This window comes from Siphateles boraxobius, unplaced genomic scaffold (genome assembly GCF_051911475.1).
Source record: "Siphateles boraxobius isolate OS27281-9 unplaced genomic scaffold, OSU_SipBor_1 130, whole genome shotgun sequence".
Lineage (NCBI taxonomy): Eukaryota > Metazoa > Chordata > Actinopteri > Cypriniformes > Leuciscidae > Siphateles > Siphateles boraxobius.
This window is the reverse complement of record NW_027508734.1, coordinates 11,986,545-12,000,530: the sequence shown is the minus strand read 5'-3', so window position 1 is coordinate 12,000,530 and position 13,986 is coordinate 11,986,545. Positions and strand designations below refer to the sequence as shown.

At 35.6% G+C, this 13,986-nt stretch overlaps 1 protein-coding gene across 3 annotated transcripts in view; it reads left to right on the top strand.

Moving 5' to 3' along the window:
• The window catches only part of ntrk3b (neurotrophic tyrosine kinase, receptor, type 3b), a 142,448-nt gene that overhangs the window by 114,564 nt on the left and 13,898 nt on the right, over positions 1–13,986 (top strand). For all 3 annotated transcript variants that reach the window (XM_077228012.1, XM_077228011.1, XM_077228013.1), the window contains 2 exons: positions 3,985–4,173; positions 12,523–12,653. In XM_077228012.1, the coding sequence (XP_077084127.1) occupies positions 3,985–4,173; positions 12,523–12,653 (320 nt within the window). The remainder of the gene's footprint in view (positions 1–3,984; positions 4,174–12,522; positions 12,654–13,986) is intronic.

Genomic DNA, 13,986 nt, shown 5'->3' with positions numbered 1-13,986 from the left:
TTAAGGATAATTTTTAGCTTCAATATCTCGTGGAAAAGAGGTTTTCCCCATAGCTTAAGATATTACGCAGTACGAGAGATACTCTCGTAAGATACCTCATCTTTGATCACCAAAATGATATATTTATTTGTGCCTTAAAATAGCTTGATTGCAACTCTACACCCTGGATCCACTCACTCACACCAGCTCAGAGATTCGCTCGGCCAACTTACTGAGGTAAACGCTGCACAATGGTATCGTCGGACACACAAAGATAATTAATATGATTAGCCTTTTGCTTGACCATGTTATCAAACAGCTAATAATGTGTTGCTAATGTTACAAAAACCATGTTCCCGTTCGCCATGTCAGTCTGCTAACAATCAGCATCCTTAGAAACGCTTTGAACAAGTCAGAACGTCATTGGACAAAGGCATATAGTTCATCATAACGTCATAATATACATCATAATGATATTCTAAAGCCCGCACGCACATTGACGTGATTCGGTTACAAGGTAGTTTGTGACGTAAGAAACACCAGCAATTTCAAACTGCGTTTTTGAGATTGTTTTTAGATCACTGCAGTTTTAAAGACAAAATGCTTAGCAATGGTGTTGTTAACTTATGAATTTGCACATGGTTTGCTTAAATCATATTAAAAACACTGCATAGACATGTGTAAACAACATTAAAAACTTGATTTTTACAGGGGGACTTTAAGATATTTAGTAGATACTCTTATCCAGGTTGCACATAAGAAACTGTTGTGGTCAAACATAGTTTAGGGGAAGTTGTCTTTAAAAACAAACAGGTAATTAAACCTTATGCCTTATAAGGTTTTAGCCCTAGTAAAACCCCAATAGAAATTAACAAGCTATGTTGATGGTACATGTCACTTTCAGTCTAGAGTTTGTGTACTGCCTGTGGCTCTGCTGTTATGGCAAAACTTCACACACCTTGCACCTAGGGTTGTATTTGTGGGGGTTACACCTAGCAAGTCTGGGCAATGCTCCATAACACTGAGACAGTCAAGGTGAGAAATAAAAATACATTTTCAGTTCTCTTCAACTGCTACTGACACAAGAGTTGGTGAGATGTATTGATTCGCTGAAAAAAAATAATTCTAATGTTATCCTTTTGAAATTCAGAGGATTTGACAAACTCGGGGTTGAAAAACCTAGTGAGTTGCCTACATATAAATAATTGCAACCTTAAAATTAAAGCATCTTATGTGTACATAATGCACTGTGATACTAATGATATCTGTAGTACACATCTTTGTAGATCATGGGCACAGACTTGAGGGGTCTTTGAAGATACCTTCATTTGACCAATTTGCATCATATGTATCCTTCACAGGGAAGGTAATACCAGAATACATGCTGACTAGCTAAGTGAAATTTAGTCCAAGATCTCGATCTTATAAAAAGTGATTATTTTACCCATGCAGTATTCTTGTGTTTTTTTAATCTGTGTGTGTGTGTGTGTGTGTGTGTGTGTGTGTGTGTGTGTGTGTGTGTGTGTGTGTGTGTGTGTGTGTGTGTGTGTGTGTGTGTGTGTGTGTGTGTGTGTGTGTGTGTGTGTGTGTGTGTGTGTGTGGTTTGCATTACCCTGGTCCCTTGTAAAAAGCCATTTTTTCATTTTTTTCCAAACAGGATTTTTCCCATTGGCTTTGCGTTATTGCTGAAAACAAGCGCTGGGACCAAAAAAGTTTATGATACTTACACATTTTGTTCATCAAGAAAATCTTGTCAAGTTAACAGAGCTTTTACATTTATTTTAAAGCCGAAATACAAAGCGCCAGAATAAAAAAAGCTAAAGTTAGGCTATAAACAAGCTAAACCATGATCAAGTGACAGTGTCACAAACACTAAGCATCTGGTAACTCTTGCTCTTTCTATTTAAAATCTAAAATTTGGAAAGTTTGAGTTAGAATGGTTTAACTATTATTTATTTATTAATTAATTAATAAAACATTTATTTATTAATTTTCAGACCTTATTTCAGGCATTTAACTAAAAACCATTAAAAAAATGTAAAAACTTTTTAACCTTGGCTCGGTGGAACCGGAAGTTATTTCTGGGTTTTAGCACTCATCCCTGTAGACAGCAAGGCAGCTTACTAGGTTTTGCGGTCACACTTTAGATAAGGGTCCAATACTCACTATTAACTAACTATTAACTACGACTTTTGCCCCAATAACCACCTAATTACTGCTTATTAATAGTTAGTAAGGTAGTTGTTAAAGGAGCCGTATGTAAGATTGTGGCCAAAACTGGTACTGCAATCACTTTCAAATTACTGTAGAGCGGTGTATCCCCTCCCCCTCCTCCCTAACTCGAGGTTGCCAGATAGGCTGCAGGATCCAGCAGTCCACAATATACGCGAAGAACGAATGAGGAATAATTTTTACCGAGGTAACGCTAAGCTACTGTCTCAATTACGTTTCACATTGCCATAATTGGCGTGCTAATGTTGTTTTCCTCAGCGTCTCAGCATAATGACAGAGAAACGGGCTCTGATAATGCATTGCTAATGTTAGCAATGACGACTCGCCGTTTTTATTACCCAAACAATTCCTTACCTTTTCAAGTCGATGACCCACCTGCTCCATATGAGCTAACGTAGCGTTACTTTGCACGAACATGCATAACTTTGTTCAACTGTCATGAATATTTGAAATGTCCATTTACATCAAGTACAAGTTAGCCAAACATAGATGAATCTTACCTGTCCAGGAGAAAATTAGCAAGGTTGGCGTCTGTCTTCAGATTCTTCTCCATTTTCAGCCGTCTCCATCTTTCAAAGGCATCTCCTATACAGATCCTTGTTTTATTTTGGACTTTGTCACGAAGTATTTCGGATTCATAACAAGTTTTTTTTGGTTTCGCAACGTTAGACATTTTTCTTATCCGATTCCGACACGTTTGTAGCTGCAGCTGGGGTAACTATAGCAGAGCTGGCAACCCGGATGCCGCAACACTACCGTCTTCGTGATTGGTAGATAGGTGGAGCGTGGCGCATCAGACCAAAACACAACATGACAACATCAGTTGAGGGCTGCAACTTTACTTTTTGAATGACAATATCCTGGCCGGACTACAATTGTCAGTGATATAAGTATTTAAAATGAACATGATTTCGTAAGAACATGATGTCTAGTGACATAACAGGGCCATTTTATGATTAATTTAAATACATTTCTTACAAACGGCTCCTTAGAGCTTGGGTTTTTAGTAGGATTAAGGGAGATATGGTAATGCATGAATAAGGCATTAATGTGTGCTTTATAAGTACTAATAAACAGCCAATATCCTACCGGTTTTGCTATTGAGATTTATTGAAGCATTCCGACAAATAGGATTCATTTCACCTTAGGATAATATAATTTCACATCAAATATTAACTGACAAATGCCTAGTTTGGAATTAATTCAGTGAAATAATGCTCATTGGGTGGGTTTACAGATATTTGTCTTTGTGTTTGAACTACCACATAAAGGTTTTTAAATATTTGAGACCAATGTGAAGTACTTTAGTCACTCTGTATTGATGATTTGCTTGGTTGCCCATGTTCAAACTGCTCCCCTGAGTGTGCCTGTGAACAAGCAACTGTTTTAAGAAGTCATGTTTTGAAGTGGGCTTCTTGAAAATTGTTTGTTTACCGGCAGTTTCCTTATTCTTCATTTCAGCTCAATGGTTTTCTCCCCCAGGTGGCAAATGTCAGATGATTTCAAACCATTGTCAATTTCACAATAAATAAATAAATAAATGTAAACTTGATGAAAGTGTTTAGATGTCTGCGTAGTCTTGTAAAGTCACTCCAAAGATTTTATGTTGTGAAATGAGCTGATGGTTGTTTAGTCATCCTGTTTAGCTGATGTTTAGAGTATAATATCTCTTTTGGTTCTTTACAAAGACTGATTTGGATCGAAGCCATGTTGAAGTGAAATATCCTCCCCCCATGCTTGTACATTTATCATTATTTTTTGCTTGTTCTACAGGTCCAGTGGCAGTCATCAGCGGAGAGGAAGACTCTGCAAGCCCTCTTCATCATGTCAACCATGGTATCGTCACACCTTGCTCTCTCGATGCGGGACCTGACGCAGTCGTAATCGGCATGAGTCGCATTCCTGTCATCGAGAACCCGCAGTACTTTCGACATGGACACAATTGCAACAAACCGACCACCTGTGAGTACATGTCTCACTACTTGTTGATGTGCTTTATTTGGTTCTAGAAATACAATTCAAAGTTGATGTGAAATCAAATTTGACCCTATTTATACAAACAGTTTGGGGTCAGAATTTTTTTTTTCTTCTTCTTAAAGAAATTAAAGGAATAGTTTGGGAATAGTTCACCCAAAAAATGAAAATTATTCCAAAATTTAATTATTATGCCTCGAACAATGTATTTGACTTTCTTCTTTAGGATGAACACAATCGTAGTTATATTAAATAATATATGTCTCTTCCCAGCTTTGTAATGCCAATGAATAATGCTTGATTTTTTGAAGCTCCAAAAAGCACATGCATCCTTCCATCTTAAAAGTAATCCATACGACACCAATGGGTTAATAAATGCCTCCAGAAGCGAAGCGTTTGGTTTTTATAAGAAACATATCCATATTTAACATTTTACAAACTATAATCACTGGCTTCTGGCAAAAGCCGTATGCACATTCACGAAAATGGCAGATCCTCTTGACATTTTTCTTTAAAACTTATTGTTTTAGACTAAATCTAACCGGTGTTTTGTTTTGCTCTATCTCTATCATTTCCACTTCTGTTTTCGTCAGTTCTCACCTAAGCTTACGCTACGCCTACATTATATCTACATTATATTAGAAATAATGGTGATGGAAATAATTCCTGTTTACGAAAGAACGCTACACTTGACCTTTTAACTAGCCCGCCGTATGTCCTCATTATATAGCGCAGTATATGGGTCACCAAGAAGATGTTTGAATAAGCACAAAGGTGTTAAAAATAGAGGACTTTTATATGCCCTGAGCTTGCACTTATTGCAGAGTGCATGGGAACAAATGCCAACTCCATTGTTTGTATAAATGGCCATGAATACATACGCAGAGCTCCTGCTAAGATTTATGAGATCTTTTATATATTTATTTGCTATTTTTGGGTGCCTGTTGTGACCGAAGAGTTGCGCATTGACAATTACTTTTCTTGGAGCAAATGGTGTCTTAGTTTAAACCTTTAATTTAATTAATGGGAACAAATATACTTGTCACTTTACATAAGTGTTTTTGTTAGCCAAATTTAGAGGTTAAAAGGGGGCCTGACTGATTTATGGCACGTATTATCGAATATATGGGGACACAGACTTGCACACATCAACATACACACAGTCTATTTATATTCCAGGCACAAAACAGTGGTCTATTCACAGGGTGCACTGACGACTATGAAAAGGAATCCAAAAGGCAGAGGACAATCACATTTTGCCCTCATGAATAAATTAACTCTTTATGCATAATGGATGGCATAAAATCTTTATAGCTGTAGATACATAACCATCATGGCCGTGCCCATATCAGATGAGTGTGTGATATTTAAATGACAGTTAGCTGCTTAAGAGAGCGTATATTTTTACTTCTCAGACTCTGAGCAACTAGAAAGCTCTTTATGTGTTAGCTGTATAAGCTGAATCATTTATATAAAGATACACCTTATAAAAATGGTCCAAGGTTCAGCTCATGATTTTTTTATAGAGAGAACATAAAATAGAAGAGCAAAGTGTTTCAGACCAGTATCACCCAGTTGATACTGGGTTTACATTTGTAGACATGACTTATCACAATCCACGTCTATAAAGAATATGCAGTAATACAAAAATTCAGTGGTCCATGAGAAAAAAATTGAATATGTATAGCATAAATAAGCATAAATATTCCATTGTGATATTTATCAATGCCGTTATAATATTTGTAATATCTAATATCATTTTATTTTTATTCAAAATGTTTCAATATTTAAATATATTATTTAAACACTAACATTTTATTCTGCATGTTTTAATTCATATATTTGTATTGTTTTATTTTACAGTATATGAGAATCTAATATTAGGAAATACATTTTTCCCCACAAATTACCAGAATGTCCAGACATTTTACATTTGAGTTATTGTGTATTTAATTGTCATTAGTCACAATGCAAAGAAAAAAATCTTAAAATAGGCTTAATTCTTTATGCTATATACTTTTTGTGTGAAATGTGACTTCATTCATACAACAATTTTGAGAATTAAACATTTTCCTTGCATGCTTACTGTTTTATTTTTAGACTTCTGTATTTGAAAGGATGCTGTTGCATGGTTTCAAGTAAGCAATTCCCTTGAGCCATGACATGCTGACTTTTCAGGAATTCAAAAGATGACTGACTCACAAAAGCTATTTTGCAATTACAATTTAGTTCTGCTGCATTTACTTACTTACCTTTTCAAACCAACATGAGTTAATTCCTGAACTACATACCATAGCATCTCAGTTGATGGTTAGCACAGAGTTTTGCTTTACCTATATCCAAGATCCACGAATAATCTCTAGCATCCTATTTGCACAAGTGTGGACTTTTCTATGTCTGTTTGAACATTTGTTCACTTTGTGTTTTGCCATGTGAATCACATAGAATTATGTTAACATAACACATTTATTTTATTGGAGCTGCCGTCAGATCCAATACAGCTGGCTGTTTCATCTTGCCTCGCTTACAAAACAAAATGCTCCGAACTAATATATAATCATCCGGCGTGTTCCGGGACACCATTAAAATAAAATCCACTTGTTTCTGATGCTGGGATCCTTCTGAAGTCTGTACAGAGACTCAAATGAGCTGTTTAAACTGGACGTGACAAAGCGAATGTTCTTTCACTTTTCCATTTGTCTTGTTGATGACAGAGGTCAGAAACTGAACCCACATCTCTATACTGTATCCAGTCCAGACAGCGTCAGTGATTTTAATAGGCTGAATTTGCTTGTGTAGGTAAATGCCAGCACCTGAATGCCAGTGGGCGGAGCCTATGATGCAATTTAAGTTTGTGACGTCACAGATCCCGCAATATGAAAACGAGCCGTATTGGAGTTTGATTAAATAAATTGCTTTGCTCATAATGAAGAGGACATTTTAAGCTATAAAACTTGCAGGGTGTTTTAATGGTACAAAGACCTCTTATATGTCAAAAAATAAAGGCAAATTTGATTTGCTGTTGGGGTTTCTGGCTTAAGTTATGGGAAATACAGCTGGATCACGTGCAATAGACTGAAGATCATTATTCAGGAAGCAGTATTCCTAGAGGAAGTGAGTGCACTAGCATTTAAAATGAGCTCCATGTGTTACAACGGCTATAAATACACAATCGTGACTGCGCATTGCAAATATATGTGGTTTTGTCACATCATGTCCCTCAATTAAAACAAAAATCATAAATGATAAACATATTTGCCTACATAGCTATAACTTAATATGTTGGAAGTTTAAGCGGTCACATATGAATTTGTTCCAAGAGCAAAACTGCAATTATATATACAAGAGTGAAAAGAATGACCTTCCATTTTAAATAACCTGTCTCAAAGATGCAGTTGAGAAGAGCAATTGTTTTATCGTACTCCTGAAATATCTGTCTATGTCTGCCGCTTCATCAGATTAGCGGCAACGGCTGCTGATATTTGTATCCTGCAGTGACCGTGTTTTGTGTCCTGTTCACATTGAACTGCTCAGGACATCTGGAGAAGATATGTCTATGCCGATGTCTCCTGTGTACACCTTCATTGTTCTGGACACAATTACTTGGTTTGCATTGTTTCAAGGTAACATTTGATCACAAGCTGAATTTATCAGGCTAAAGTGTGAGATGACAAAGGCATCCGCTCAGAAAAAGGGCATTGTAAATGAATGCAGGCAAGGTTTAATGGAGCTCTGAATGTGCACACGTTCACAAAGATTTTGATTTAAGCGATCTATTGTAACTGCTCATAATTGGACTACCATCTCATCCAGCCTCATTTGAAGTTCAATGAAGGTGGACACCGACACAAACCAGGTGCTTGATAACGCCTGATCACATATGTTTGTGAATAGGTGTTTTTGTGCATTTCTTTTTTTAATGTTCCTTTTGTAGTTTTGTAGAAAATCACATTAATTACATAGGTGACTTTCTTTGAGTTTCAGTTAAATTTAATTCTAATTTCAAATGTGCATTTAATTTTTTATGTATGCAGTCTTTTTCGAGTTGAAAATCACATTAATTGCATTTGTGAATTTCCTTGAATTTTAATGTATATTTCAATTTTACTTTCTTCGTTTTTTCTCAATTCAAATTTAGGACTTGAATAAGAATTCAAAAAACATTCTCAATTTACTTCTAAATGGTCTACGGCCCAGGTACTGATTGATTAACCTTTAAATACTGGCCAAATTGTGAATATATATATATATATATATATATATATATATATATATATATATATATATATATATATATATATATATATATATATATATTCATACATTTCTTTTTAGCAACACTTGAATATGGATAAGCTTCATTTAAAAAAAGCAAAACAGAAATGGGTTTGAACAAAAAGCTGAGAAAATCGCGTTTTTGTAAATACTACGTCCAGATCGGATTCAGAGCGATCAAAACATAGATGGAGTAGATCGCTTCCATTAACTCTCCCAAAGCTTCCACAGTCCTGTACCTCTTCATGGGTTTGACATTTCATTCGGTAACATTAGGCAGTTTTGATTTATAAGCTATTGAATGTTTGATGATTGCGTTAGGTCACACGTGTGTAAGCAATGCTTCAATCGCTTGTTTCTGCGTCTTCTTCGCCTGTGCATTGATCCAAAGATTCTGGACACTTTTAGAAGACCCAAAGGAATGCCCTGGTCATAAATCGTGGAAAATTCTGTCAATGATGGGGAAAGAGTTAATTGTCCATTCTTGATGAACAGAACTATTTCTAATCATAAAGTTTTACTGCTGAAAACATACCTGCCTATGTGTCTTCCTTAGTTTTAACCTTCAGGGTTTGATACCTGTTCAATCAGAATGAGGAATAATGGATGACAGTGAGTCTCGGGATATTGCCTTTTTAATTCAGAGGCTTTCCACAACAGCATAGGGGTAAATAGGTTGTGGGGGAGCGGGCTTGCCGGTTGGGTGGGGAGCTGAAGGTTAAGTTAACCCTTTCCAAACTCCTATGGCAGGTGCACATGTAATTGTTCGCTTAGAGGACGGGACAAACCCAGCGGACCACTTAATAAAAGAGCGAGTGAATATAAATGAGTTTTTTGGGGACAGGAAAGTGCTCCAGACTTGACCTGATTCTGCTTCAGTCTGCTAGATCCCTGCATCTCAAATCTCCGAGCTTTAATAATGATAGTAGCACCTGATAGAGGATGTCTGTCAGTGGCTCAAGTGCCGGTATGATTTTGTTACCCTTATGGCAAGGTGTTACATTGAATTTAATCTTTTCCCTTTCAGTGACAGTTTCAGTTTTTTTTTCTTCGTTATAATGGTAATTATAAAACCACAATACTTATCTATTAATGCTACAATAACATTTAAAATGGTCAAACACAGATGTACTTGTTGATCATGCTGTGATGCATCATTCTCTTTAAATGTTAAACAATAAATGTGCACTAAGAGTTTTATAATGTATTATTGTGCATTATAAATGATAAGACAATATTAACTGTTACAACTACAGTATATAAAAAGAACATTCAGTTGATTATAATGTGCATTAAAAGGCATTATATTAATTATAAAATTCGTCAGTATTTACTCACGCTCATGTTGTTCCAACCCCGTAAGACCTTCGTTCATCTTCGGAACACGAATTAAGATATTTTTGATGAAATCTGAGAGCTGGATCACTCCTCCATAGGCTTCTAAGGGACTGACACTTGCCAGCCCCGAAAAGTTATTAAAGACATTGTTAAAATAGTCCAAGTGACTACAGTGGCTCAATCTTAAGTTTATCAAATGACGAGAATACTTTTTGTGTGAAAAAAAAAACAAAAAACTTTATTTCAACTATTCATTTCCTTCTCTGTGGGCCTCGAGTCAGTTAACGTAGTGTGATTACTGACAGATTTTTCATTTTTGGCTGAACTATCCCTTTAATGCATTACCTGAACACACACACACACACACACACTCACACACACACACACACACAAACTTCAATTAGCGTTACGAATTTTTCAAATCATTTTCTGCAAGGATCTATAAGTATGTTTACCCAGAACATGCTGATTAATAAAAACAGGATAAGTACAGGACTACTTACACTTTGACTCAGAATGGCATGAACTAATGACACAAACATTATATAAATTCACAATATCTCTTGTGTGTGGCTTCACTGTCGCAGCCACTACAAGTTCACGCAGTTGAAAAAAATCATTTGAGCAAATGTTTTCTTTTTTAAACTATGACAGCATATAACAGACTATTCAATATGATAAGTTCACACCGTGTGTGAATAAAAGTCTACGGTGTCTTTTGTGTAATTCATTCAGAAACCTATATCTATGCTAACTCTTCACCTTTAATCCATTAAGTGTTACGTGTAGGCCACTGAGTAGATGTGTTTGTGAATTTAAAGAATTAGACATAGAAAAAAAATGTATTTGAGGTCTTTTTTCATGCCTTTTTGTGGTTGAGCATTTTGCTTTTAAGGTACTTTAAATTCACGCAAATAATTAGAAATGACAATGAGCATTGATGGCAAAGCATTACAAGTCCCAGGTGAGTTCCAAACAGATGGCAAAAAGAGACCTTTTACAATTGACTCTCATTTGCATCACACTCGTTTTGTTTTGAAAAAGAGAACTCAGAGGAGACAAAAAAACATGCAGAAAATATCCAGCTGTGACTGTGAGCAGCAATTCTAGAACACCATCTGCACAAGAACTGACCTTTTACACAATGCGAACAACTCACGATTGAAGCCTTTATTTACACTTGTACACGTACACGTAAACAACACGCACAACGGGCGCATACTGATAACCTGTCACTCATATTTCATTTGGCTCTGTTTTCCGCACTTGTTTTTGCCACCTGTTCCCAAGGGACATTGTCTCTCATGATGATATTATTGGGATAATTGTGTGCCTGGACCTTTATCATCATTTTTTGATCATATACTATAGACATTGATGTGAATCACTGACAGTGCTTCTTTTTTTGTTCCTTAAAAAAAAATGTATTCCCAACCCTTTTTTCGTGCAGAAAACAAGACATACTGTACAACAACTCATAGTGATCACACCTACACAAATACACAATAAAAGAACAACAAGTCCATACTATCATGCTATATCCCCAATCTGCCATTCGTAGCTTTGTGTGTGATAATAGCATACAGGTTTGTAATGACATGAGAGTGAGTGAAAAATGTAAGAATTTTTATTTTTGAATAAACCATTCCAAGTGTTGTACTGGCTAACTAAAACAATTAAAAATGTTTTAATTGAAATGAAGCATAAATAAAATAAATATTAAATATTAGATGAAAACCTTAAAATGAGTTTAAAGGGTTAGATCACCCAACATCATTTACTCACCCTCATGTCGTTCCAAACCCATAAGACTTTCCTTCATCTTTGAAACACAAATGTGACCCTGGATCACAAAACCAGTCTTAAGTAGCACGGGTATATTTGTGGGAATAGCCAACAATACATTGTATGGGTCAAAATTATCAATTTTTCTTTTATGCCAAAATTCATTAGGATATTAAGTAAAGATCATGTTCCAAGAAGATATTTTGTAAATTTCCTACCGTAAAAGTATAAAACATTTATTTTTGTGAGTGAATGCAGCACAATTGCAAACATAAATGGACAACTTTAAAGGCGAATTTTGATTTCGATTTTTTTGCACCCTCAGATTCCAGATTTTCAAATAGTTGTATCTCGGCCAAATATTGTCCTATCCTAACAAACCATACATCAATGGAAAGCTTATTTATTCAGCTTTCGTGATGTATAAATCTCAATTTCAAAAAAATTACCCATTTTGTCATCCAGGGTCACAAATGAAGATATTTGAATGAAATCTGAAATCTCTTCCCTCCATTGACCACTACACAGCTACCACTTTGACGCTTCAAAAAGTTCATAAAGAGTTCGTAAAACTAATCTATATGAATTGAGCAGTTAAGTCCACATTTTCTGAAGAGACACGATCACTTTATATGATGAACAGATTTATTTCAGGCTTTAATTCACATGTAAACATTCATCAACTCACACATCAGTTGTGGTAAACGGAAGCTCAAGCATGTTCGCTTGACGTGAAAGGTTCTCCTGTGTTACGCAGCACAACCAATGAGGTTTGTTCTCGCGTGTCAAGCAGGTTCGGTTGAGGTGAATATTTCTTTAAGGCACTATCCTTTCGCAATCGATTTTCATATTGCTACACCACTGTGAACGTATGACCCTGACACACAAAACTTTATTAACCATTATGGTTTTCTCTCTCTTTCTGTATTTCTCTTTCAGATGTGCAGCATATTAAACGAAGGGACATTGTTCTGAAGAGGGAGCTTGGCGAGGGAGCTTTTGGGAAGGTGTTTCTCGCTGAATGTTACAACCTCAGCCCCACCAAAGATAAGATGCTGGTGGCTGTGAAGGTGAGGCATGATTTTGCAGTTAAAAGCACCTTCTTCTTGCTTTGCTTTGCTCTGACTTCTCTAAGAATAGATGCACTTCTACTGTGCACTATATTCCATTACCAGGAATGTGCATTATGAAAGTAAATGCACCTTCCTGGCCTTATTGCGCACAATATATCTAAAAAAAGAGTTTTTTTAAACAGTTTTTTTTAAAAGTTCTCTGAAACTGCTGTACGTTCAACTAGGTTTTGTCACATCCACTTTTGACAATCCAGATCTGTTCTCAATAGATAAAATCAAGCACCAGTAGGTTCTCCGTGGTTTTTTTATGCACATATAACAACGCTGTTATAACGATCTATATTCAAACAGAACAAAAACACTGTATTATTCATGTCAGGCCTGTATTTGGCGATGTCACTTTGTAAAGAAACACTACGTAATGTAATGTAAACATGTAATATGCATGTGTATGACATCACCGTTTTCACAAATTGGAGTTTGTTTCATTCACATGGTGACAATAAGGGTATCGTTTTCAAAAACCTGCACTTTGAAACCCGTTTTCAAAAATTTGCATTTTCAGGCCATTGTCTTCTAAAAACTTTGATGAAAATGGCTGTTCATTTACAAGACCATGGTGTGACGTGTAAATGGCCTCTAAGGCATCTAAATTGTCAACATGGTCAAAACCTGTTGTTCACAGTCTAGTAAATTATTCTGTCATCTGATTGATAGTTTATTGCCTTTTAGTATAATTCTAGAAACGCCCCCCTTCAGGTCGTGGGTCATGTGTGTTTTTTTTCTGTAAGAATATCCTAATTTATTTTTAACAATATTTCAAGATGTACATCTCTCAATCATCATTTTATTGCACTGCAATTATTTTTTGCCCCCCACAATAAAAACTACAGAGTTTTGATCATAAAACTAAGCATTAAATATAATTTGAATAAGACATTGTTGAGAGACATAGAGGGTCAAATTATATTTATATGCCTTTTATGTAAGTAGTCTACTATACTGTTATAAATATCTCATTGATTTGCATTATATTCATCTTACTTTTTGTCCATATAAATATTTTAAAAAAGTGATGTTTTTTTTTTGTTTTTTTACTATTATTTCATATTTCAGGCTTTACAGGGTTAAAGAATTTTTTAGAATACATTAGATCACAGGTTCACTTGCAACAAGGATTGACGTTTTATTGTGTTTAAAATAAAAAACGATTAATTTAATTGCTTTATTTTAAGGGCATTTTGTTTACTTTCTCCACTTGATGTCCAATGTAAAATTCGGGTCTTTTTCAAAGCCATCTGAGAAATGGCCTAGAATGACTTAAGGCCAA